The sequence below is a fragment of the Cnephaeus nilssonii genome, assembly GCF_951640355.1.
Source record: "Cnephaeus nilssonii genome assembly, chromosome: 6".
Taxonomy (NCBI): Eukaryota; Metazoa; Chordata; class Mammalia; order Chiroptera; family Vespertilionidae; genus Cnephaeus; species Cnephaeus nilssonii.
Window position 1 is genome coordinate 101,178,968 of NC_137077.1, and position 23,055 is coordinate 101,202,022.

Here is a 23,055-nt window from a genome sequence, read left to right on the forward strand (position 1 = left end):
TCATAAATACATAAATTTTCTTGAATTTAGCAGACAGTACTCGTATTATTTATATTTTATAGTGGCGGCAAAGTCTAGTGCCGGCCTTGAAAGTGACACGACTTACGTTACGGCAAATTCATGACCTTTTAAACAACGACAGCAATCTACTAAAAAAACTTCACTCAAATGAGAAATATGCCAAAGAATAAAATACTATACATAATTTTTTATTTGTTATATTTGTAAATTGTACTTATGTTGAAATTTTAAAAAATATATCACAATACTATTTTTGCATTCTATGAAAATTTTTGTTGCTCCATATAGACCAAATTTTTAATCAAGAACCCCCCCTCCCCCCGGTCAATGGTGTCCCGCTTTACCAATGTTAAAATCTGGTCACCTTATTCTAAACCCTATTCCCCTCTAGAGAATGAGTGCTGGAGCAGAAAAGTTCATGGCAAAGCAAGGATTTACTCAAAACTGACAAGGGAATATCAAAAGGACACAGGAGGTGGATTGAAGGGGCTCCCACTAGACAAATTAGGAACCATTTTAGCATTAAAATGAATAACAACAGGAATGCACCTAACACATTCACTAAAAAGATTCCATGAGTGTACTGACACTAAGAAAACTTGAGAGAGAAGGGCTGCCTTTTATAAGACACTGACTGAAAAACTCAGAATAACAAATAGAAAAATCAGTATTTTGCAACCAACACAGTAAAAGCTAATTGAGGCAAAAATCATCCAAGTATTTTAAATGATGGTGTGACAGGTTGTTGGGGAATAAGAGATTCTTACAGTTTCAAAGATTACAGTCAAAGCTTGGTTCTTGAACACCTCCCATCTGGAACAATTCAGTTCTCCACGAAATAGTTCATGGGTAAAAATGTCTCTGTTGTTGAACAAGCTTCAGTTTTTTACCTGACAACCCTTTCCCACTGTATATCAGCATGACAAAAAGCATCTCTCAGGCCACAAACAAAGGAGAAAATGATCCAGTATGAGTCAGTTTATGGTTAACATCTCAAGATATTGTGCTGTGAATATTTTTTAAAAAAATATTTTTATTGACCTCAGAGAAAGGGAGAGGGAGAGAGAGATAGAAACATCAATGATGAGAGAGAACCATTGATCGGCTGCCTCCTGCACACCCCCCACTGGGGATTGAGCCCACAACCCGGCATGTGCCCTTGACCAGAATCAAACCCGGGACCCTTCAGTCCACAGGCCGGCGCCCTATCCACTGAGCCAAACAGGCTAGGGCATGCTGTGAATACTTTTGTGCGTTTTTTTTTTTTTTTTTTGCTTTTTTGCTGGCAAATGGACGATTAGCACAATTTTAAAACAGAATGAGGCCATCAAGAGAGCTAATGTTACTAATGGTGTGAAAGAATGATCTTGAGGAGAAACCAAGATGGCAGTATAGGTAAACACCTGAACTGCTGCCTCGCACAACAATTTCAAAACTACAACTAAAAGACAAAACGGACATCATCCAGAACCAAAGGAAGGCTGGCTGAGTGGAAATTCTACAACTAGAAGGAAAGAGAAAAGCACACTGAGACTCAGAGGAGCTGCGGAAGTAAAAGCAGAGGTATGGAGGCAACTTTTTATGGAAGTAAAAGTTGCGTGGAGAGGGCTGGCAACTGAGTACATAGCTGGCTTTCTCAATCGGGAGGGAGACGAAAGCTTCTGACTGCTCTGAACTCCAGTTCCGGGCAAGACTCTGGGGACCCAGACTCATACGGGGAGAAACTGGACTGTCTGGCAGCGGGCGGAACTCAAGGGCGGCTTTCTCTCAGAGGTGCTTGCAGCGATTACCGCGGGACACTGAGGCCCAGGAGCCACTTAGGGCAGGGCTGGCGGGAAGCCATTGCTGTTTTCTCTGCCCTGAAATCCTGCCTCATAAAGCCATTGCTGTTTGCTCCGCCGAGACTCCGCCCCATCTAAGCTGAGCACAGAGGCTTTTGCATATGAATGGCCTGGTCCTTTGAATTCTAAACTTACCTAACAAACTGCAACTGAGTCAGTGAGACCCAGAACATCCAAAAGAAGGCCCAAGCCCCGTAGCAGCTTGCACTGCTTCACAGCTGGGCCTCATCTGGGCACCTCCAAAACCCAAACAAAGAAGAGGAATCTTCAGATCTCTCTGTAGCTCCTGCTGTGTGGCCTCAGGCAGAGGCTAAATTAGCACCTCCTTGGAGATCCAAGAGCCAGTGTACCCAGGGGTCAGACTCAGTGAGCACCAAAGCCCCACTGAAGCAAGTCTTGCCCCACAAGGGTGTCTCTAGCACAGAAGTTCTCCCATCGTAGACACAGCTGCTCCTCACAACCAATTGGCCTGGAGGTCAATTCCTCCCAGTGATACAAACAACAGTCAAGGCTTAACTACAACAAGACTGTGCACACAGCCCACAAAGGGGTGCACCAAGAGTTTCCACCTCAGGTAACTGGGGAGGCTGAGCCACTGGGCCCTATAGGACACCTAGCACACAAAGCCACTCTATCAACTCAGGGAAGCAGCCAAAATGCAGAGACAAAGAAACAGGTCTCAAATGAAAGAAATGGAGGAAAGCAAATGACTGGATATAGAGTTCAAAACCACGGTTATAAAGTTTTTCAAGAATTTCCTAGAAAAGGCCGATAAATTTAGCAAGACCCTCGAGGATATGAAAAAGGACGAACTAGAAATTAAGCAATACACTGACTGAAATTAAAAAAAAAATATACAGAGATCCAACAGCAGACTAGAGGATCGCAAGAATCAAGTCAAAGATTTAAAATACAAAGAAGCAAAAACACCCAACCAGAAAAGAAAAAAGAATCCAAAAATTTGAAGATAGTGTAAGGAACCTCTGGGACAACTTCAAGCGAACCAACATCAAAATTATGGGAATGCCAGAAGAGAGAGCAAGATACTGAAAACCTATTTGAAGAAATAATGACAGAAAACTTCCTCCACCTGGTGAAAGAAATAGACTTACAAGTCCAGGAAGCACATAGAACCCCAAACAAAAGAAATCCAAAGAGGACCACACCAAGACACATCATAATTAAAATGCCAAGAGCAAAAGACAAAGAGAGAATATTAAAAGCAGCAAGAGAAAAACAGTTAGTTACCTACAAGGGAGCACCCATACAACTGTCAGCTGATTTCTCAACTGAAACTATGCAGGCCAGATGGGAGTGGCAAGAAATATTCAAAGTGATGAACAGCAAGAACCTACAACCAAGATTACTCTACCCAGCAAAACTATCATTCAGAATTGAAGGTCAGATAAAGAGCTTCACAGATAAGAAAAAGCTGAAGGAGTTCATCACCACCAAACCAGTATTATATGAAATGCTGAAAGGTATTCTTTAAGAAGAGGAGGAAGAAGAAAAAGGTAAAGATAAAAATTATGAACAACAAATACATATCTATCAACAAGTGAATCTAAAAATCAAGTGAATAAAAAATCTGATGAACAGAAAAAACTGGTGAATATAATAGATTCAGGGGCATAGAAAGGGAGTGGACTGACAATTCTCGGGGGGAAAGGGGTGTGGGGGGTGCAGAAGAGACTGGACAAAAATCGTACACCTATGGATGAGGATAGTGTGTGTGGGGGGGTAAGGGCAGAGGGTGGGGTGGGAATCGGGTGGAGGGGAGCTATGGGGGGAAAAAGAGGAACAAGTGTAATAATCTGAACAATAAAGGTTTATTAAAAAAAAAAAAGAAACAATGATCTTGCACATTATTCATGGTGGCCAAGACATGGAAACTACCAAGATGTCCTGTGATAGAGGACTGGATAAAGAAGATGTGGTACATCTACAAAATGGAATATTTTTCAACCATAAGAAAGGATGAAATACTGCCATTTGCAACAACATGGATAGACCCTGAGAATATTATGCTAAGTGAAATAAGTCAGAAAAAGCTAAGAACCATATGATTTCACTCATATGTGGGATATAAAACAAACTCATGAACACAAACAGCAGTGTGGTAGTTGCCAGAGGGAAGGGGGTGGGAGAAAAGGGGGACCAAATATATGGTGACAGATTTGACTTCTAAATTTAATTAAAAAAACAAAAACAAAAACAATGATCAATCACAGACAATTGAAGAAGAAGAAACACTGCTGATTTGCATAAATGAAAAGCACTTGGCTGGTGACAGCATTTGGAGGCAATGACATGTCAAAAAGCTAAGATGCCACATACTGACCACCTGAAAGACAACCTGGAATGAGTGTTGACAGTGACTTGTTTAACCTTTGCACTCGGATGTCGAGTGTAACTCGACACGGTTTGCATCGGTAGCAGCAACAATAATTTGAAATATAAAAAAATCCAAATAAATACGTTTGTATGAAAAGAAACTCCAGTTTTTTATTCTACTGCCGCTCTTTGTAAAATCTGGGCTATTTAAAAAATTAAATCCCGAGTAGAATAAAGGAATCGAGAAAAAAGCAAGCGAGTGCAAAGGGTTAAGGCTAGTAGGGATTGGTTTGATAAATTTAAGAAAAGTGTTTATTTATAGGTTTAACAGTACTGTATTAAACATGTACTGTATTTAAGAAAGGTTTTAAAAACTGAATCATTTGGGGGTCTGGGACGAATTAATTCAATTTACATGATTTTTAATGGGAAAAAATGATTTGGTTTTCGAACAAATTGCTTCTCCAACAGCCTTGTGGAATGAATGAAGTTCGAAAACTGAGGTTCCACTGTACTTATTAAATTACTAGAGGCCTAGCGCGCAAAATCGTGCGAGACCCAGACCCAGCGCGCTGAGGGACCCAGTGTCAAGTCCTGCCGGCGCCACAGGACCCAGTGTCAAGTCCCACCGGTGCTGTGGGACCCATCAATGCACCTCCTGGTGACCGGTCTTTGGTCGTTACGGTGTTACGACCACTGGGTTTTTATTATATAGATTTATTATCAGGTTACTTAATATTTTAAAAGTAAAAAGGTATTTTTAAAAAGGGTGAAAAAAATAATGGGCCTGATTATCACATAACTATCCTCTCTAATAAAATGGTAATATGCAAATTAACCATCACTCCGCTACATAAGCCACGCCCACCAGCCAATCAGGGAGAGTATGCAAATTAACCCCATCCAAGATGGCTACAGCCACAGAGAGCAAGGTTTCCCAGGTAATAGAGCAAGCCAAGCTTTCCATAGCCGTTGCAGGCCTAAGCCTCCACTCAAGCTACGAAGTTTCAATTATAGAAGGTAAACAAATTCAAACAAATGGCGGCAGAATGGAGCTTGAGAGAGCAGGCCAGGGTTGCCGGCGGCAACAGGGGAAGCAAAGCTTTCCGCACACCCTGGCCAGGCTCACCCGCTTAAGGCTACAAAGTTTCAATTGTAGAAGGAAAATAAATTCCAGATACCAAGGCCTCCGCTTGGGTTGCCAGGGGGCGTGGCCATCCTGCAAACCACCACAGGCCCCTCGCTCAGGCCGCCCCACGCCCCAAGGGAACCCCACCCTGATCCGGGACACCCTTCAGGGCAAACCAGCTGGCCCCCACCCATGCACCAGGCCTCTATCCTATCTAATAAAAGAGTAATATACAGATTGATCATCACTGCAACACACAATATAGCTGCCCCCATGTGGTCAAAGATCCTGCCCCCATGTGGACACAAGATGGCCACTACAAGATGGCCAGCAGGAGAGGGCAGTTGGGAGGCACCCGGCCTGCAAGGGAGGGCAGTTGTGAGGGACCAGGCCTGCGAGGGAGGGCAGTTGGAGGTGATCAACCCTGCAGGAGAGGGCAGTTAGGGGTGACCAGGCTGGCAGAGGAGGGAAGTTGGGGGCAAACAGGCTGGCAGGGGAGCAGTTAAGCATCAACCAGGCTGGCAGCGGAGTGGTTAGGGGGTGATCAGGCTGGCAGGCAGAAGCGGTTAGGGGCAATCAGGAAGGCAGGCAGGCAAGCAGTTGGGAGCCAGCAGTTCTGGATTGTGAGAGGGATGTCCGACTGCCCGTTTAGGCCCGATCCCACCAGAATCGGGCCTAAACGGGCAGTCGGACATCCCTCCAGGAGTCCCAGATTGGAGAGGGTACAGGCTGGGCTGAGGGACAACCCCCCTCCGTGCACGAATTTCGTGCACCGGGCTTCTGGTAATTTATAATGAGCAATAAATTAGAAAACTGACATCACAATCCTTTTTAAAAAAATTCTCACCTAAGGACATGCTTGGAGAGAGGAAGGGAGAGAGAGAGAGAAATATCAATGTGAAAGAGAAACATCAATGGAATTCCTTTCATAGGTGCCCCAACCAGGGATCAAACCTGCAACCCAGGTAGAACATGCCCTGATGGGGAATCAAACTGGCAACCTTTCTGTGCAGGGGACAATGCTCAACCAACTGAGCCACTCCAGCCAGGGAGACATCCTATCTTGATGTAATTAATGCACACCACACAGAATCTAATCAAGAGAAAACAAATCGTTTTATTCCAATTTTTAAAAATACTGTTTATTTGTGATTTAACATTAATTAATATTCATTTAATTCCAATTTAAATGACCTATGAAACAACTGGCCTAGATTCATAAAAAACTGTCCACATCATGAAAGACAAAAGGCTATGGATGTTTTCTAGACTAGGACAGGAAACTAGAAAGACATGAAGCAAAATGCCCTGCATAACAGGAAGCAATAAAGGACCTTCAACAAGGACAATGCGGAACACAGAAATGTGTCAGCTAGATATTAGACAACAGTGTTGCTGATGTAATGCTACTGATAGGTACAGTGAATTTTCCTGAGGATGTCTCTGTGGTTATGAGACACATGCTGAGGATTCAAGATATAGTTTGCAATGTGCTCTGAGGTTATCATGTCTTCATCCTACAACTACCTGTTTTGTTTTGTTCTTTTAAAGGGATGTGTTTTTTATTTTATGTATTTTTTTTATTGATCTTAGAAAGGGAGGGGGGGCGATAGAGGAATAAACAATCAACTGAGCCACCGCAGCCAGGGCAACAAATACCATTTTCTGCAACGTGTATTTTCTGGTAAACAGCATTAACAACGATTTCTAGATTATTTTAAGAAACCATTTCTAACTTCTTGTTATACTTACTAAGTCCTTAGTAGGAAGTGCTCCCAGAATTAATGAGAGAAAGTGACAAATATTCTTACAGATGCTACTTTGTTAAAACCTCTCCTTAAGACAAAAACTTTCGTGACTGGGAAATACCACAACTTTCATAGGCAGCACATATGCTACTTATATGAATGCACACAGAGATGAATGAAGGCGCTGGCCAGGTAGCGCACTTGGTTGGAGCATCGTCCTATAAAACAGAAGGTTAGGGTTTGATCCCGGTCAAACGAGTACAGGAGGCAACTGATCAATGTTTCTCTCTCTCTCTCAAAATCAATTAAAAAAACATTTCCTTGGATGAAGATTAAAAAAAAACAAAGAGGAGATGAACAAAGAAATTTCCTCCTACTTTTTGTTGCTAAACCTCACCTGAGGATATTTTTTCTGCTGATTTTTTTAGAGTAAAACAGAGGGTGGGAGAGGGAGAGAGAGGAGGAAAGGGAGACGGGGAGGAGAGCAAAATCGACTGGCTGCTTCCAGCAAGTGCCCTAACTGGGGAGGGGATTGAACCTGGAACCCAGGGATGTGTCCTTGACGGGAATCAAACCTGCGACCCTTTGGTGCTTGGGCCAATGCTCCAACCACTGAGTAACACCAGCCACGGCTCTCCTACTGACTCCTAATTTCTCTATCTACAGTCAAAGAATCACGAGAGCTTATGAATAGCAAAACTAGCAGGTCAACAAACAGTTGTATTTTTGCCATATTCCTGTTTATTGACACCACTTCAATTATTAGGCCAAAGAGTCATAGCAATATAAATACTGGAAATACTTTATAAACAACAATCCATGAGAAAGCTTGCCTGATACAGGAAATTGAGATTTCATGCTTATAAAGTTTCAAAATGTTAATAGTGCCTAAAATTTTAAAATATTTATGAAATAGGAAGGATAGCTCACAAAAAGATACTTTAAAGTGAAGAAGTAGCTTTCTAAAATTAGGACAAAAAATTTTAAGCTTAAGAATATGCCTCATACATCAAACTAAAAAGTTTTTGCACAGCAAAGGAAACCCATCAACAAAATGAAAAAACCCACTGAATGGGAGAACATTATCTGCGGACACATCTGATAAGGGACTAATTTTTAAAATTTTTAAGACTGTATAAAATTCAACACCAAAAAACCCCACAATCCAATTTAAAAAAGGGCAAAGGACCTGAATAGACACTTCTCCAAATAGGACATCCGGATGGCTTAAAGACATATGAAAAGATGCTTAATGTCACTAATAATCAGAGAAATGCAAATTAAAACCACAATTAGCCAAGATGGTGTGACTCAGTGGTTGAGCAAAGACCTATGAACCATAGTTAAGATTCCTGGTCAGGGCACATGCCTGGGTTGTGGACTTGATCTCCAGTGGGGGGCGTGCAGGAGGCAGCTGATCAATTATTCTCTCATCATTGATGTTTCTAGCTCTCTCTCCATCTCCCTTCTTCTCTGGAGTCAATTATACACACACACACACACACACACACACTTTAAACATACTGAGATATCACCTAACACCTGTTAAAGAAGCTATCCTATCTAATAAAAGAGTAACATGCAAATTAACCATCACTCCGCTACACCCATAAGCCACCCCCACCCCCACCAGCCAATCAGAAGCAAATATGCAAATAAACCCAACCAAGATGGCTACAGCCACAGGAGCAGGAGGGAGGCTTACGTTTCCCTGGCAATAGAGGAAGCCAAGCTTTCCACCTGCCCTTGCCAGCCTAGGCCTCCACTCAAGGCTAAAAAGTTTCAATTATAGGTGAGAGGGCAGCTGCTGTCGGCCAAGTCTCTGTCTGTCACCTGGGCCCTGATCTGAGCTGGGCATGGGGGTAAAGGGGAGAGATCAACCAAAGGACTTGTGTGCAAGCATATGAGCCTAACCAGCGGTTAAGGACAACAGGGGGGTGGGGGCATGTGTGGGGAGGGGTGTGGGATGGGAATGGGGGGATGAGGACAAATATGTGATACCTTAATCAATAAAGAAATTTTTTAAAAAATGCAAAAAAAAACCAAACAAAAAAACAAAACAGTATTAGAATAAACACACATATATGATAAAAAAAAAAAAGTTTCAATTATAGAAGGTAAACAAATCCAAACAGAAATGGCGGCAGCCACGGAGCTGGAAAGAGCGGGAGGCTAGGGTTGCCCCTGGCAATAGAGGAAGCCAAGCTTTCCGCACACCCTGGCCTGCCCAGGCCTCCGCTTAAGGCTACAAAGTTTCAATTATAGAAGATACATAACCCCCAGATACCAGGGCCTCCGCTTGGGTCGCCAGGGGGCGTAGCCGGCCTGCAAACCACCACAGGCCCTTCGCCCAGGCCACCCCACGCCCCAAGGGAACCCCCACCCTGATCCAGGACATCCTTCAGGGTAAACCAGCCGGCCTCCACCCGTGTACCAGGCCTCTATCCTATCTAATAAAAGAGTAATATGCAGATTGACCATCACTCCAACACACAAGATTGCTGCCGCCATGTGGTCAAAGATCCTGCCCCATGTGGACACAAGATGGCCACTACAAGATGGCCAGCAGGGGAGGGCAGTTGGGAGGGACCAGGCCGGCAGAGGAGGGAAGTTGGGGGTGACTGGTCATGCAGGGAAGGGCAGATGTGGGGGGACCCAGGCCTGCAGTGGAGAGCAGTTGGGAGGGACCAGGCCTTCAGGGGAGGGCAGTTAGGGGTCACCAGGCCGGCAGAGGAGGGAGGTTGGGGGTGACTGGGCCTGCAGGGAAGGGCAGTTGGGGGAGACCCAGGCCTGCAGGGGAGGGCAGTTAGGGGTGACCTGCAGAGGATGGCAGTTAGGGGCAAACAAGCTGGCAGCGGAGTGGTTAGGGGGTGATCAGGCTGGCAGGCAGAAGTGGTTAGGAGCAATCAGGAAGGCAGGCAGGCATGCAGTTGGGTGCCAGCAGTCCTGGATTGTGAGAGGGATGTCTGACTGCCCGTTTAGTAATATGCAGATAGACCATCACTCCAACACACAAGATTGCTGCCACCATGTGGTCAAAGATCCTGCCCCCATGTGGACACAAGATGGCCACCACAAGATGGCCAGCAGGGGAGGGCAGTTGGGAGGGACCAGGCTGGTAGAGGAGGGAAGTCGGATATCCCTCGAGGGGCCCCAGATTGGAGAGGGTGCAGGCTGGGCTGAGGGACCCCCCACCCGTGCATGAATTTCATGCACCGGGCCTCTAGTCATAAATAAATCAACAAACAAGTGTTGGCAAGAGTGTGGAGAAAAGGGAACCCTGGAGCACTGCTGAAGTGAATGCAGACTGGTACAGCCACTGTGGAGAAAAGTATGGAGTGTCTTCAAAACATTAAAAAATGGAACTGCTGTAAGACCCAGCAATTCCACTTCTGGGAATTTATAAAAAACAACAAACACCCAGAACACTAATTCAAAAGAATATGTGCGTCCCTATGTTCATTGCCAGTCTTATTTACAATAGCCAAGATTTGGAAGCAGCCCAATTGTCTATCAATAGATGAGTGGATAAAAAAAGCTGTGGTATGTTTACATAATGGACTACTTACTCAGGTGTAAAAAAGAAGGAAATCTTGCCTGGCCAGGTGTGGCTCAATGGTTGAGTCTATGAACCAGGAGGTCACAGTTTGATTCCTGGTCAGGGCCCATGCCTAGGTTGAGGGCTCAATCCCCAGTGGGGACCGTGCAGGAGGCAACTGATCAATAATTCTCTCTCATCATTGATGTTTCTATCTTTCCCCCCCTCTCCCTTCCTCTCTGAAATCAATAAAAATATATTATAAAAAAGAAATGCAACTCTTAAAACAAAAAAAGCCTTAGCCGGTTTGGCTCAGTGGATAGAGCATCAGCCTGGGGACTGAAGGGTCCCGAGTTTGATTCTGGTCAAGGGCACATGCCTTGGTTACAAGCTTGATTCCGGTCCTGGTTGGGGTGTGTGCAGGAGGCAACCAACTGATATGTCACTCTCACATCAAAGTTTCTCTCTGTCTCTGTCTCTCCCCCTCCATTGCACTCTCTCTAAAAAATTAATGGAAAAATATCCTCAGATGAGAATTAACAACAAAAAAGAAGTACCGTATTTTCCGGCGTTTAAGACGACTGGGCGTTTAAGACGACCCCCAACTTTTCCAGTTAAAATATAGAGTTTGGGATATACCCGCCCTATAAGATGACACCTGGCGTATAAGACGACCCCCAACTTTTGAGAAGATTTTCCTGGGTTAAAAAGTTGTCTTATATGCCGGAAAATACGGTCAATGTTTTGTTTTGTTTTTTAAAATATGCTTTTATTGACTTTTAAAGAGAGAGGAAGAGAGAGGGAAAGAGAGGTAGAAACACTGATGAGAGAGAAACATTATAGATCAGCTGCCTCCTGAGTGGCCCTGACGGGGAATCAAACCACTGTTTGGTTAACAGGTGGAAGCACAATCACTGAGCCCACACTCATAGGGCATAAAAAATAAGGAAATCTTGCCAAAACCGGTTTGGCTCAGTGGATAGAGCGTTGGCCTGCGGACTCAAGGGTCCCAGGTTCGATTCCGGTCAAGGGCACGTACCTTGGTTGCGGGCACATTCCCAGTGGGGGGTGTGCAGGAGGCTGCTGATCGATGTTTCTCTCTCATCAGTGTTTCTGACTCTCTATCCCTCTCCCTTCATCTCTGTGGAAAATCAATAAAATATAATATACACATATATATATGTATATCTATACATATATATATATATTTAATATATTTTTTATTGATTTTTTACAGAGAGGAAGGGAGAGGGATAGAAAGCTAGAAACATCGACCAGCTGCCTTCTGCACATCCCCTACCGGGGATGTGCCCGCAACCAAGGTACATGCCCTTGACCGGAATCGAACCTGGGACCTTTCAGTCCGCAGACCGACGCTCTATCCACGGAGTCAAACCGGTTTCGGCAAAATATGTATTTTTAAAAAAATAAAAAATAAGGAACTCTTACTCTTTGTGACAGCATGAATGGACCTGGCGAGCATTATGCTAAGTGAAATAAGCCAGTGAGAAAAAGACAAGTACCAACGATTTCACTCATATGTGAAATCTAATGAATAACAGATTAACAAGCAAAATAGAGAAACAGACTCACAGGTAGAGAACAGGCTGACTACTCAGTATGTATGTGGGGTGGGAAGGGGGCTGGGTGAGGAGGGTGTGGTAAAGGGATTGAGCCAAAAAGAGAAAAAACTCATGGACATGGACAACAGAGTGGTAATTGCTGTGGGGAGGGGAGGTGGAGGAGGGAATAGGAGGAATAAATGGTGTTGGATGGAAACTTGATTTGGGGTGGTGAATACACAATACAGTGTACAAATTATGTGTTGTAGAATTGTGCACCTGAAACCTGTATAATTTTGTTAAATAATGCCACCCTAATAAATTCAATAAATAGGGAGGGGAGAGTATGCCTCAAACATTGTACCAGTCATCATCAATCATTTAAATCAAGAGAGTTGCTGCTGGGTTACACTGGAAGCTTAGTAAAGTGAAATAAAGGGATGAGAAAGCCAAAGTTGTGTAATACAAGATTTCATGGGAGAAGTGTGAGCAAATATCTTACTAATAAAGCAGGAAAGTGAGAAACTGAGAAATATACATTAGGGTGACTTTAATCACAATATCTACATTTTGGGAGTAATATGAACCAAATCACTTATTAAAACATGTGCATTGCCCTAGCCGATTTGGCTCAGTGTATAGAGCCTCTGCCTGTGGACTGAAGGGTCCAGGTTTGATTCTGGCCAAGGGCACATGCCTGGGTTGCGGGCTTGATCCCCAGTGCGGAGCGTGTAGGAGGCAGCTGATCAATAATTCTCATCATTGATGTTTCTATCTCTCTCTTCCTCTGAAATAAATTATATATATATTTTAAATGTGCATTTGTGTGAATTTTTAGGGAAAGAATTAGGGATGGAGGGAGTAGGCACCCATTCTAAAAAAGTGAAATATATCTAGAGCAAAAAAATTGGGTGGAAAAAAGTTTCTCCCTTAACCTGAACTCATTTTGGAAAGGGTTTCATTTATAAAAAATTTAAAAACCCTATTTATTAAAGGCCTTGCCACAGTAGCATAATTTTAAAACACTGATACTCCACTTCTCTAAGTAGATTTCAAGATATTGCCCAAACCAAAAGGCAACCTACAGTGGTTAAGAGTGCAGTAGCCTGGCTCTGTCATTACTAATGGGTGAATTTGGGCTAGTTACCTTATCAAAGCCTCAGGTTCTCATCTTAATCCATATAAAGTGCTGATCCAGTGTTCAGTAAATAAAAGCTGCTTCTGTTGTTGCTGTTATTATTATTAACAACAGTACACATAGTTAAAACTGGGTCTTTGGACACAGACAACAGGGGGGTGAGGGCATGAGTGGGGGGGGTTGGGAAAGTAATGGGGGGATGAGGATAAATATGTAATACCTTAATCAATAAAGAAATTAAAATGCAAAAAAACACATACACAAAAAAACTGGGTCCTAATATTGTTTTGATAATTTAAAAAAATACTAAGTATTTTTTAAAATGTGGCTGAAAACTCAAATTGTAGGGAGAGAAGGGATCAATATTCAGTCCTTACATAAAGACCTCAATAAGTAAGAATCCGTTTCTTGTGAAAATTTTCACTACATAGTTCTAAGTTCAAGAACCTTTGCCAGTATTAAAAAAAAAAAAATTATTCCTGATGAAAATGAAAACTCAAAAGCAAGTAAGAATTGGTTCAATATATAAATAAAAGCTATAAATGAAATTTATATCATAAAGAAAAATGGGAAATTCTTCCAAGACTGATAAATAAAGCCAAATCAATTATTTGTGAAACAATAGAATCGAGGATAAAACAGTGGACACATCATTAAACCAAATTTATGTGTTATGTTTTTTTTTGTGATTTTTTAAATCCTCACCAGAGGATATTTTTCCATTGATTTTTTAGAGGGAGTGGAAGAGAGAGGGAAAGACAGAAAGAAACACTGATGTGAGTAAAACACACCGACTGGTTGCCTCCTGCACATGCCCTGGTCAGGGCCCGGGCCGGGGAGTAGCCTGTAACTGAGGTACGTGCCCTTGATGGGAATCAAACCCGGGACCCTTCGGTCTGCAGGCCAATCAATGCTCTATCCACTGAACCAAACCGGCCTGGGCTGTGTGTTAGTTTTAACATTATTCCTCTCTAGCCCACAATCAAACATTTTTCCAAATTGCTGATGAAAAAATTTAATTTCAGTGAGTTCCTTCCATCTTTTTATTCTTCCTTACCATCAGGAAGAGCTACAAAAAGCAATAAAGTAACTAAAACTGAAGTGGGAACAGAAGAGAAAAACAAAGGACCTGGATAACCAAACCTGTGAATAATCTGAAATGGATTAAATTGATAGTTTTATAAAAAGATCTAAAAATTGTGTTATTTTAATTAGCAGTAAAATCAGAAATAAAAATATGTTAATAATGCATATTAGCTCTGGCCAGGTGGTTCAGTTGGTTGGAGTGTCATCCTGTGAACCACAAAGTTGTGGGCTCCATTCCCAGTCAGGGGCAAATATGGGAGGCAACCAATCAATGTTTCTCTTTCACATCTGTTTCTCTCTCTCTCTCTCTCTCTCTCTCTCTCTCTCTCTCAAATCAATACAGAAATATATTCTCAGGTAAGGATTTTTTTAAAAAATACGAAAGTATGCACTATATCTGTAGAAGTAATGTGAACGGCACACAAAATATTCCTTAGGTATTCAAAAACAAGATGCTCATCTCATGGATAGTTTTGACATGTCTTTTCCCCACTTTCATCTTACTCTTAACTTAAAGGAAAATATTAACATGTCTAAGCTATACCTGTTTGTCAACTGCAATCACAGGTTGGCTACAAATAGTATGGCAGAACTCAATGAAAGCATTCTGTGAGAACTAATCAGCTATATAGAGTCTGCAATAGGAATATTATCTATTTCATTACTTGTAAGTTCTTTATTGCATTCTCTATATCAGTAAAATTTATAAATTTATTGTACACACACAAAAAAAGAAATGAGATAAAACACGATACCTGAATATCTTTCTTGACTGGTTTAGCTTTGTTATCCACAACTTTCTTCCTAAATTCAAGAAGAACTTCTTTACAGTCTTCAAGATGAACCTCAGGCTCCCAGGTATCATCATCTGAGGTGTATCCTTTCCACCGAACTTTGTAAAGGATTTTACCCTGTTACATAAATTAAAAATAGGCAAATAAAAGACATTACTGACTTGATCAAATTTCCAAAACAATACAATTACTGAGAATATGGGAACAAACTTGAAATGGAGATTACTATCATTATAAAGTATGTTCATCTCCTGAAGTGGCTTAAGAAAAAAACAGGAGCACACCAAAAGCAACAACAAAGCTTCCGCACAGCAGAGGAAATAACAAACAAGATGAAAAGGCAGCCCACTGAATGAAAGAAAATATTTCCAAATTATATAAAGGGCTAATATACAAAATATATAAAGAACTCATATAACTCAACAGCAAAAAAACAAACCAATCTGATTTTAAAATGGGCAGTTCTAAATAGACATTTTTTCAAAGAAGATATACAAATGGCCAACAGTTACATGAAAAGATGTTCAAAATCATCAATCATCAGGGAAATGCAAATAAAAACCACACAGGTATCACCTCACACGTTAGAATGGCTATTTTCAGTAAGACAAAAAATAACAAGTGTTGGTGAGGATGTGCAGAAAAAAAACAACCCTATGCACCATTGGCAGGAATGTCAATTGGTGCAGCCACTGTGGAAAACAGCATGGAGGTTCCTCAAAATATTAAAAATAGAACATGATCCAGCAATTCCACTTCTGGGTGTGTATCTGAAGAAAATGAAAACATTAACTCAAAAAGACGTATGAACCCCCATGTTTACTTAGCATTATTCACAAAAGCCAGATATGGAAGCAACTTTGGTGTCCATCAACAGATGGATGAAAATGCACAGGGTGTGGCAAAAGTAGGTTTACAGTTGTTCATATGGAAAACTAGTGGCCCGGTGCACAAATCCATGCACATTGAAAGGAAATTAGAAGAAATATTTTAATACTGCTATTCACCTTTTCTCTATAATTGAAGGGTCAACCAAATTCACGATTGATAATGACAAATCGAAACACGCATATGACTGGCACCAGTGAGAGCTTTATATGTATCGCGCATGTACAAGTCAACTTAGCCTTTTATAGATATAGAATAAACTTGCTTAATTAGACCTGCTTTCTGATTTAGCTAAACTTTTTCCAGCCCATTGAAGCACTCCACTTCTCTTTTGAGGTAATTGTCAGCAACACAGCAGTAAATATCAACATGAAGCAGATTATTATTGTAGATCATGCAGAGAGAACAAAGGGTAAAATATTTAACTGCAGCAGTGTTTGACTATATTCTGCGCAGTGAGAAAACCTAAAGTCATTTTCAAGGTCCACCATTTCTTACTTCTTCTCAGTCGGGTCAAGTTTCTAAGCTTTCTAAATCTCCGTTTTCCGGCTAATGAAAAGAAAATAGGATGCCACTAAGTCTCCTATCTACCTACTCCAGGATTTCTGTGAGTATCAAATGAGATGAGGAACGGGAAAATGCTTCACAGACATTTGGTTAAAGTGTGAAATGTTTGCACCTGGCTATAAAGCAAATCGTGTTCCTGGGCTAAAGAAACTTGAAGGAGGCTAGTCGTTGCTAGAAAGAGGAAGCCAAGCGTTGCTACGTGACGTCATTACCCGGCACCCACAGCGACCGTTTCCTGGCTGGGCTGGGCTGTGGGCCACATTTTGCACCATGGGGTCTCGGCAGCATCGGCTGTGATTTGGTGGGATGTCGCTCTGGGGTGGTGGCGGGGCCTGTGTCCCACTTGGGGGAAGCCGAGTATTGCTTTGTAGGCACCAAGTCCATGGTGCCGTTTGTCTATAAATGGCCAGTGTGCGTCACAACAGCTCCTGTGTTGAGCATGTCCCCTGGTGGTCGGTGCGCATCATAGCAACCAGTCAGATACTTAGCATATTAGCCTTTTATATACATAGATAATACAATAATTAATGCCTAATAATATAAGAATAAACTGTTTTGCATACTCACAACTGTAAACCAAGTTTTGCCCCACCCTATATATTATTCAGCTGTAAAAAAACATGAAATATTGGCTTTTGCAACAACATGGATGGATCTAAAGCAGTGGTTCTCAACCTTTTTATGGCCATGCCCCACCTAAGCATCTCCAAAATCCTAATGTCCACCCTGTGATATATAATTCTTATTATTCAAAAAGTGAACTCCTATTCATGTGGAGGAAGACTAAAAGGCCATTAACTTGGTCTAAACAAGCTTCCAAAAAATATGGCATCCGTGAAAGAGAAAAATAAAAGAAACGACAGTTGAAGTACTGAGGAAGAAATCACTAAGAAACTGTTTAAAAAATAATAATATGAAGTGATATGAAAAAATAGCAAATAAAGTTTCAAAACATATAATAGAGAACGGAAATGCATAAATATGTCAGAATATATATTTATATACTGTATATGAGGCCCCTAGAACCATAAGAAATGCAAAAAATTCACTATTAATAACTCATTCTCGAATTGCCCTCCTTAAAAGTCAAATTGCCCCCACTGTGGGGCGTGTGCCCCACGTTGGGAACCACTGATCTAAAGAGTATTATGCTCAATTAAATAAGTCAGACAGAGAAAGAAAAATACAGTATGATTTTACTTATATGTGGAACCTAAAAACAAAACACCTAAACTCATACATAAAGCAACAGATTGTTGACTGCTAGAGGCAGAGCAGGAGAGTGTTGGAAGAAATGAGTGACGAAAAGTCAAAAAAATTTTTCAAAAGAAAGTACAAGTTTTCAGTTATAATATCAGTAAGTCATGGGGAATATAATGTGCAGGTGATGACTATAGTTAATAATACCGGACTGCATATTGAAAGTTGCTAAGAAGATCTCAAAAGTTCTTATAACAAGAAAAAAATATTTTTTTTGTTAACTATGTGAGGTTACTAATACTAACTAAACTTACTGTGACCTGGCAGTGTATAGAAGCATGGAATGATTATGTTGTAGGCCTGAAATAACTATAATGTTATATGCCAATTATACCTCAATGAACAGTATCCTTGATCCATTTTTAATAAACCGAAGGCTGAGGTCTTTTATTATATAAATATATAAACAATGAGTAATCATTGAAAATCAATGAAAATCAAGAAAGACCAAAAAATAAAAATAAGAAAATAAAATAAAAACAAAACAAGAAATGACCACCCAAAAAAACAGAAACACCAATCAGAAAGGATATATGCACCCCTATGTTCATAGCAGCACAATTTACAATAGCTAAGATTTGGAAACAGCCTAAGTGCCCATCAGCAAATGAGTGAATTAAAAAACTGTGGTACATCTATAGTACACAATGGAATACTATGACGCTATAAAAAAAAAAAAAGGAGCCGAAACCGGTTTGGCTCAGTGGATAGAGCGTCGGTCTGGGGACTGAAGGGTCCCGGGTTCGATTCCGGTCAAGGGCATGTACCTTGGTTGTGGGCACATCCCCAGTGTGGGGGGTGCAGGAGGCAGCTGATCGATGTTTCTCTCTCATCAATGTTTCTAACTCTCTATCCCTCTCCCTTCCTCTCTGTAAAAAATCAAGAAAATATATTTTTAAAAATTTTTTTTAAAAAAGGAACTTTTACCATTTGCAACAGCATGGGTGGAACTGGAGAGCATTATGCTAAGTGAAATAAGCCAGCTGGAGAAAGATAAGTATCACATGATCTCACTCATATGTGGGATATAATGATCAACATAATGTGATGAACAAGAATAGATCCGGAGACAAATGGCAGGGGAAGTGAGGGTAGGGGGATTAGAGAGCAAGGTGTGCGGGGGGTCAATTGGGGGAAAAAAAGACATATGTAAAACTTTAGACAATAAAGAAAAGAGAAATGACCAAATAAAAGTTACCCAAAGATATTGACAACAATTTGATCTATTTCCTTCACCTTTTACATTTATAACATATTTAATATATATCTTTTTTTTATATTTGAAAGTTGTAAATGTTAAGTTATTTTGGTTAAAAAAAAAATATATATATAAAATTATTTTCATACATCTAAAACTAATATAATATTATATGTCAATTATATCTCAGTACAAAAAATAGCTTCATGGTTGACAAAAACATTTCTTCAGTTGTGTAAAAAATACTTCTATTTTCAGGAAGATGATAAAGAGGAAGAAAGTCATTATCTTTTATATTCAAACACTAATGAAAACAAGACTGACATTTCAGGAACAATTCATGACATAAATTCATCTTTAATACTTGAAGCACCCAAGGTATTTAGTAAATTTATTTCCCATTTGAATGGTTTGCTGTGAGCTAAAGTTGCTATAAAGAAGACAATCTTGTTTCCACTACCTTACCTAAATATATAAAATTTATGTATTTTTCTTCCCCGCTCCCCCATTACCCCCAGCACCAGCCCAGACCCTAACCGCCCCAAGTCTGTGCCCACGAGCCAAGCATATATGCATACAAGGTCTTTGGTTGATTATCTCATGCCCACCCACCCTCCCCCCACCTTCCCTCGAGTTTCCACAGTCTGTTCCATGCTTCCTTATCTCTGGACCCACTCTGTTCATGTTTACTTTGTTACTTAGATTCCACATATGAGTGAGATCATGTGATACTTGTCTTTCTCTGACTGACTTATTTTACTTAGCATGATATTCTCCAGGTTTCTCCATGCTATCTCAAAGTATAAGACAGGCGTCCTCAAACTACGGCCCGCGGGCCACATGCAGGTGTTTTTGCAGTTTTGTTTTTTTTACTTCAAAATAAGATATGTGCAGTGTGCATAGGAATTTGTTCATAGTTTTTTTTAAACTATAGTCTGGCCCTCCGACGGTCTGAGGGACAGTGAACTGACCCTCTGTTTAAAAAATTTGAGGACCCCTGGTATAAGAGATTCTTCTTTTTTTTACTGCTGAATAATATTCCATGGTATAAATGTACCACAGCCTTTTTATCCGCTCATCTACTGATGAGCACTTGGGCTGTTTCCAGATCTTAGCTATTGTAAATTGTGCTACTGTGAACTTTCTTTTTCATTGCTAGTTAGGGTTTCTTAGGATATATTCCTAGAAGTGGGATCACTCGGTCAAATAGCAGTTCCATATTTAATTTTTTGAGGAAAACTCCATACTGTTTGCCATAATGGATGCACCAGTCTGCATTCCCACCAGCAGTGTACCAGGGTTCCTTTTTCTCCACATCCTCACCAGCACTTGTCATTTGTTGATGGTAGCCATCTGACAGGTGTGAGGTGACACCTCACTGTCATTTGAATTTGCATCTCTCTAATGATCAGTGACTTTGAGCATTTTTTTATATGTCTCTTGGCCATCTGTATGTCCATTTTGGAGAAGTGCCTATTTAGGTCCTTTGCCCTTTTTTTAACTGGATTGTCTGTCTTCCTTTTATTATGCTGCATGAGTTCCTTATGTATTTTGGATATTAACCCTTTATCAGATGAATCATTGCCAAATACATTCTTCCACACAGTGGACTCCCCTTTCGTGTTTTGTTTTTATAGAAAATCAAACATTAAAAACACTTCAATTCTAGCCTAACAGCGCCAGGTGCAATGTCTGTGGACAGACTCTTGGTACACACGTGGCTCCAAGAAGGCCCCTGAGGGGGACTTACCTTCAGGGGGCCGACCCAAGGGGAAAAGGGAAGGCCCCCAAACAGGGAGTAGGGGCAAGCATGGGGAAAAGGTGCTAATTCTTGGCAAAGGAGATCTTCATGGTGTTGTTCTGGGTGATCTTAAAGCCCTGTAGGGCACTGCGAGCAGCCCCTGCATGAACCTCATTGTCAAGCTCCACAAAGATGATGTTGTGCTGCCCTGGGACCAGCTGGACCTCCTTGAAGCCAGGGAACTGATTGAAAAGCATGGACAGCATGAGCTCATTGGTCTCCTCTGGCAGGTTGGTGAGGAACAAGATGTGATTTGATGGGTTTTCTGAAAGAGGTTGAGCAGGTGGCATCTGCCATGGCATAAGCTGCTATGGGGGCATGGCCCCCGGTGGTATCTGTCCAGGTGCGAGGCCTAGAGATGGGATCATGTTAGGGGGTGGCATGTAGAGAGACTGGCCTGGCATGTGGTGCATGATTCGGGGTGCCTGAATCATCGACGGCATGCCTGGGACAGGCCCCGGAACGGCCCCCACTACAGGGGCAGCTGCCCCGCCCTGCACGGCCTTCTTTGCAGCTGGGGTCTCCTGGCTCTTGGGCTTCCTCTTCTCCCGCTTACGTTCATGCTCCACGAAAGTGCCCTTCATTTTGGCAATGATCTCCGAGTCGGTCTTGGCATACCGGATACGCATGGGCTTGTCATAGAAGAGAAATCCCTGCATGGAAAAGATGACAAAGGCCCGGCCCCTGATCTTCAGGCTCTGTGGCACCAGGATATCCAGGATCTGGCCAAACTGGGAGAAGGTAACATACAGGGACTTCTTCAGCTCACCCTTTTTGATCTTCTCATTGAGGTTGTTGATATAAATAGTATGGTTCGGTCAGGTCTTTGGGAACTGCCATGGAGGGAGGTGCCGTATTTCTGAATGCCAAGCACCTTCCTTTTCATTTTGTTGATCATTTCTTTTGCTGTGCAGAAGTCTTTTAATTTATGTAGTACCATTTGTTTATTTTCTCCTTAGTTTCCTTTGCTCTAGGAGATGTATCTGTAAACATATTGCTACGAGAGATATCCGAGTTTTTGCTGCCTATGGCTTCTTCCAGGATTTTTATGGTTTCACGACTTACATGTCTTTTATCCATTTTGAGTTTATTTTTGTGTATGGTGTAAGTTGGTGGTCTAGTTTCATTTTTTTTTTTTTTTTTGCATGTATCTGTCCAATTTTCCCTGCACCATTTATTGAAGAGACTCTCTTAACTCCATTATATGCTCTTGCCTCCTTTGTCAAATACTAACTGAGCGTAATGCTTGGGTCAATTGCTCTGTTCTGTTCCATTGATCTATATGCCTGTTCTTGTGCCAGTACCAGGCTGTTTTGATTATGGTGGCTTTTTAGTATAACTTGATACCTGGTATTGTGATTCCTCCAACTTTGTTCTTCTATCTCATTTGCTGTGGCTACTCAGGGTCTTTTTTTTTGGTTTCATATAAATTTTTGGAGTATTTGTTCTAGATCTGTGAAAATGCTGTTGGTATTTTAATAGGAATTGCATTGAATCTGTAGATTGCCTTTGGTATGGACATTCTAATGATGTTGATTCTATCAATCTGTGCTTCCTGGACTTGTGTGACTTTTTCCTTTACCATGTTAGGGAAGTTTGCTGACAATATTTCTTCAAATACATTCTCTATCCCTTTCTTCCTTTATGCCTCTTCTGACACACCTGCTATTTAAATATTGTTACATTTCATGTTGTCCCACAGCTACCTTAAGCTGTCCTCCTGATTTTTATCAGAAAGAATATATGCACCCCTATGTTTACAGGAGCGTTATTTACAATATCTAATATCTAGAAACAGCTCAAGTGCCACTAGTAGACAAATGAATAAAAAAGCTGTGGTACATGCCCTCATCAGTGGTTAGAGCATTGGCCTGTGGACTGAAGGATCACGGGTTCGATTCCAGTCAAGGGCATGTACCTCGGCTGCAGGGGGTGCATGCAGGAGGCAACCAATCAATGTCTCTCCCCCACATTGATGTTTTTCTGTATTTTCCCCTCCTTTACACTCTCTCCGAAAATCAATGAGAAAAAAAAAATCCTCGGGTGAGGATTAAAAACATTTAAAAAAGCTGTGGTACATATACACGATGAAATATTATGCAGCTGTAAAAAAGAAGGATCTTGTACCCTTTGAGACACTATGGAGGGAC

General features: G+C 41.4%; 1 protein-coding gene and 1 pseudogene across 4 annotated transcripts in view; both read right to left on the reverse strand.

Moving 5' to 3' along the window:
- Positions 1–23,055, reverse strand: part of MPHOSPH8 (M-phase phosphoprotein 8) — a 91,330-nt gene that overhangs the window by 39,974 nt on the left and 28,301 nt on the right. For all 3 annotated transcript variants that reach the window (XR_013813640.1, XM_079773978.1, XM_079773977.1), the window contains exon 2: positions 15,153–15,308. Coding sequence is in view for 2 of the 3 variants with exons in the window: in XM_079773978.1 (XP_079630104.1) it covers positions 15,153–15,308 (156 nt within the window). In the remaining variant the exon portion in view is untranslated. The remainder of the gene's footprint in view (positions 1–15,152; positions 15,309–23,055) is intronic.
- LOC307100916 (U1 small nuclear ribonucleoprotein A-like) lies at positions 20,602–21,745 on the reverse strand (annotated as a pseudogene). Its single transcript has one exon. The product of its transcript is annotated as a U1 small nuclear ribonucleoprotein A-like (transcript).